Genomic DNA, 5,082 nt, shown 5'->3' on the forward strand with positions numbered 1-5,082 from the left:
ATGTCCTTTTGCAACAACTCAGTTCCTCAGCCCTTGATATTTGTCTTGGCTGGAATTCCCAGCCTGGAATCTTCCAATGGCTGGTTCTCTGTGCCTTTTTTCTTGGTATTTGTGATTACAGTCACTGGAAACCTCACCATCTTATATATCATCCAGGTAGAGAAGAGTCTTCATGGGCCCATGTTTCTCTTCCTGGCAATGCTGTCAGTTGTTGATCTGTCTCTGGTCAGTGCCATTGTGCCCCACATGCTGGGCATGTTCTGGATGAATGCCAAGGAAATCAGCTTCAATGCCTGTCTCATGCAGATGTTTTTCATCCCTTTCTTTTATGTCATGGAGTCTGGGATCCTCCTGGCTATGGCTTTTGACAGATTCATGGCCATCTGGAAACTTCTGAGATATACAACCATCCTTGCTAACAACATGCTTATGAAGATGGCACTGGCTATCCTGGCAAGGGCTGTGGTAGTGCTGACCCCAGCACCTATCCTGGCAAAAAGCCTGGAAAGCTTCCAAAGCCACACCATTGCTTATTCCTACTGTGCCTACATGGCTGTGGTACAGATAGCCTGTGGAGACATCCCTAACCTCATTGTCTATGGCCTCATGGTTATTGTAGCATCTGAGGGATTTGATCTGTTTTTTATCGTTCTCTCATATGGATTGATACTTCTTACTGTCTTTCTGATACCATCTTGGGAGGCACGGGGCAAAGCTATCAGCACCTGTGACTCTCATCTCTGTGTCATTGCTCTCTTTTATTCTCCTGTTGTTTTCTCTGTCCTGGCTCAGAGTTTAGGCTACCATATGGCTCCCCATCTACAGATCATCATTGACAACCTCTACTTCCTGGTGCCTCCCATGGTCAACCCTTTGATTTATGGGGTCCGGACCAAGCAAATGAGGGAGCGGGTGCTGCAGATCCTTCACTGTCTTGGAGACTGAGGTTGATACCTTAAATGGACAGGATTGCTAGGAAGGTGGAGCTGGAAATCATGTGAAGGCTTGGGGATTTATGGGAAAAAGAATAACCAAGGCAAGAGAAGAAATTTCTTAGTATTGGAATGTAACAGGGGCATGTTCTTTCCATCAGGTTGCAATTGTTATGAAGCCCTTATACTCAGAACCCTTGTCAAATGCTTATGCAAGTATAAGATAGTAGACTACATTGTTATTACATTTATTGTTTATCTGATTGTACCACATCACTGAACTTGTAAACACACATTTCAAATGAGGCAAAAATGCAATTTAGGTATACATATTCAAGACTCATGGGCAAAAATAATTTTTCCAAGAATCTTAGTGATTTAATATTTTATCTCTCTTATTAAATATTGTTTTGGACATTTCAACAAGACAGAATTATGTATCATGGAAAATTCTTAATAGGAATAAACATAAATATTCACAAGCAGAGCAATGAGTAATCTTAATAGAAATAAACATATGTAAATATCCATAAGCATATCAATGAGTAATATCTCTCTATGTCTGAAGGATTTTACTAGGGAAAGATTATCTTAGGGGAATTACTATTAGTGTCAGAATATGGCACCTGCTATATAGTAGATTGGACCTGACTGGTAAGCATTTTATAAATGAACACAAAAGAAACTAAAGAGGCTGACTTTCTTTTCTTTAGCTTTACTGTTTCTGCTTCGCCACACCGACCTCACCTGAAACACCCAAATCTGTGTCTTAGACCATGAATTATATGTGAATTCCAAAAATTATACTTATTTTATGACCACTTCTCATATACACCTAAAACTCATGGTGCTCCAAACTAAACTCTTAATCAATTTGCCAAAAGGATCATCCCTGTGCATTCCCCAATGTTTTCATTTGACTTATGCTAACAAATTCAGTTAAATATCTTCACGTGCCTTAATTATTGTTATTTCCTTTCTGTCATCCAAATTATCACTATGTTTTATCTGCAATATCAGCCTACTGAACACCCTTCTCTCCATTTGTCCTGTATTTTTCTTACCTCAGACTTCTATAACTTTCCAAGTGGCCCTTCCCAACCAAAGATATCATTTCGTCCACTTAAAATCTTGAACAGCTTGTTCCTCAAGATGAAGTTTTAACTCCATAATATGACATTCAAGTTATTGCATGACCTCACTCCAACTGCCTTGCCGGATGCTTTATTCTCACTGAACCACAGAGTAAAACATCTCATTAAACCACAGAGTTAGACATCAATCCAGGCAAACTGACCATATTTTTGGTAAAGAAACTATACATTCCTTGCTCCTTTGACATATTCTTCCTGCTACTTTGAAGGCATTATCTCTTTCAGTCAAGTTCCTTCCCACTTCATGAGATATCCCCTCCGTTTGTTTCTCTTAATGTCTGCTCTCAATATCATTCACTCCATTTCTGTACCCTCAGAACATTTCCATTTTCTCTAAGATTCGTTTGCCTGTGGTTTGTTCTATACATCCATTATTTGTCTACATGCCTTGTCATTGCTCTCACACTGTCATTTCTTTAAGGGCCATGTCCCTGCACAGAAATCAGATTTTGTACTGTACATGAGCAGGCTAAAAACCCATGTCTTAAAAAAAGTTTTGATACACTAATGAATAACACAAAGGATCTAGATATTTTTAAATCATATCCTTCCTCCCATCCCTTGAAGTTTATACTTTAGATAGCCGCACATTTACCTCAGATACAAATATACACAGATCATATATATCCACAGATATATAATGCAAATTTTCTTTCTTATGCACATTTCCAATAATCTTATTTAACTATAAACCTGTCTGTTTCCCCCTTCCTCCCTCCCTTCCTCTCTCTTTCTCTCCCTCCTTCTTTATCCTGATACCTTACTAACATTAATGCAGATTCATACATCTCAGAAGAAATATGCATACATTCACAAGAAAATGTATGTGCACATGTACCTGATACACAGTAAATGTGCAAACCATTATTAACCTCTTCACAATTTGCCTGCTCCAGTTTTCAGTGTCACAAATTTGCTGAAATAAATTAATGACTTATCATAGAATGCTTCCCTCACATGCTCTTATTCAACATTTAGGACTCGTTTTGTGTGGTACTTCCTTCTGTAAGCCTTCCCTGAACTCAGCACACTTCCATTCCTCTACTCTATATTAGGTTCCTTTTCATTGATCTCCCATGTTAGCCATTCCTTCCTCAACCATAACACATATCACACAATATTATAACTGTGTCCTTATATGATCTTTCTCTAAACTAAAATGATTATTTTGCCACTTCATTTTCATAGTATCTAGTATTTCCATGGGATATAATATGAGTTTAAGAAATATATGTAGAATTAATAAGTCTTTTTTCAAATAGGTCCTAGGGTGAAGGCACTATGTTATTTAACAATGCATAGTCTTACACATTCAAACCATTCAACTAAAAATAAAGAATGAAGGCAGGAAGGCAAGAGAAGAAGAGGAAGGGAGAGAGGGAGAGAGGAAGAGAGGGAGGAAGGGAGGGAGAGAGGGAGAGAGAGAGGAAGAGGGGTAGAGAGAGAAGGGAGGAAGGAAGGAGGGAGGAAGGAAGGAAGGAAGGAAAAATGGCAGGCAGGTATGTGAAAGAAATGGAAGGAAGGAAGGAAGAAAATGGAAGAAAGATAAAAGAAGTGGAAGGAAAGAAGGGGAAGAAAAGAAATCAGTTTCCCCAGCAAATATTCCTCCCCATCTAGGATCCTATCATACTGATATCTCTTTAACTCCATTTCTTAATATTATTTAGGCCTTATTCTTTAATCTTCATTGGGCAAATGGCTTCCTTATATATATGCCCTCTTCTCAATTATTCTGGTTATCTTTTGCTGAATAACAAACAACCCCAAAATTTAGAGATTGAGAAAAGAATTTGTTACTATCTCCCACAGTTTTGTGGGTTAACTGGGCTCAGCTTAATGGTACTCAGTTGAGGTCTGTCGTATGATTGCATGAGAAAACTTGGCTGGAGCTGGAGTCATCTGAAGTTTGAACAAGGATGGACATCCAAGGAGGCTTCACTGACAAGCCTGGTGCCTCAGGGCTCCTGCAGGTAGGCAGTCTCTCCATCAGATTAGCCTGCATTTGTTACTTAATGTTTTAGGTCTTCAAGTAGAAGGAAGCAGAAGTTGCTAGGCCAGATATAGTTCATATCCAATACTGGTACAGCTTCACCGTCAAAGTATTCTATTGCTCAAATGAGGCAAGAATCTGTCCAAATTCAAGGAATTGGGAAATGGACCCCACCTTTGAAGATCAAATTACAAAATAACACATAGTTTGGTATCTACTGTTACGGGCTTCTTTGAAAAATTCAGTTCGTATAGTTCCTCCTCTGGCTATAACAATTCACATCCCTTTCATATGTAACATAACACCCATGGCTTCCTCAAACTTCCATTGTCTCAACCCTTTGTGTTATTGGTCCAGAATTTCATGATCTAAATCAGATCCAGATGTAGATGACCCTTCTTGGGTGTGGTTTCTACGGTACGATTCTTTAAGTATAGTTCCTCTTTCTCTGAACATCTGTTAACTAAAAAAGCAAGTTTGTTTGGCCTCCTCATTGTAAATGTATGGTGGAAATGGAAATACTGAGATAATATAACTGCAAAAAAACCACCCCTGTTGCAAATGAGTGGGATATGGCAGTTGCTGGTTCATAGCATTCTAAATCTAGGCAGGCACATGCTTCCAGCTTTTCAATTTGAGCCCCCTCTTGCTCTGTTGAGATGATTCTCTATTTCTCTATGGTTCTTGGCTTTATCTGCTTGGTTCTTTGTACTCTGGGTCATCCTTCATTTACTGTAAGATGTAGCTCAAGTTTTCAAATCTCATTTCTGAGCCTAAAGAAGTTCAGGGACCCCTAGTATTCTTTTCTTTTTGAGCTGCTCTGTCCTTTTCTGTCCAACATGGTGGTATCTGATTAACCAAGGGCTCTTAAAATTGCACAGTTGCTTTTATCCAGAGCACATCTCTTACTATAAGAATTTTTACTGTCTAGAGAAAAAGTGAATGGCAAGCAGTTTTGTGTTCAAACTCAGAAATATCTGAATACTTTATAGTTTCTATGGATTCA

At 38.7% G+C, this 5,082-nt stretch overlaps 1 protein-coding gene across 1 annotated transcript; it reads left to right on the forward strand.

Moving 5' to 3' along the window:
- On the forward strand, positions 1-945 carry LOC119535791 (olfactory receptor 52K2-like). Its single transcript, XM_037838180.1, has one exon. It carries the CDS (start codon positions 1-3, stop codon positions 943-945), a length of 945 nt encoding a protein of 314 aa, XP_037694108.1.
- The last annotated feature ends 4,137 nt before the right edge of the window (positions 946-5,082 follow it).

Source organism: Choloepus didactylus, chromosome 6 (assembly GCF_015220235.1).
Source record: "Choloepus didactylus isolate mChoDid1 chromosome 6, mChoDid1.pri, whole genome shotgun sequence".
NCBI lineage: Eukaryota > Metazoa > Chordata > Mammalia > Pilosa > Megalonychidae > Choloepus > Choloepus didactylus.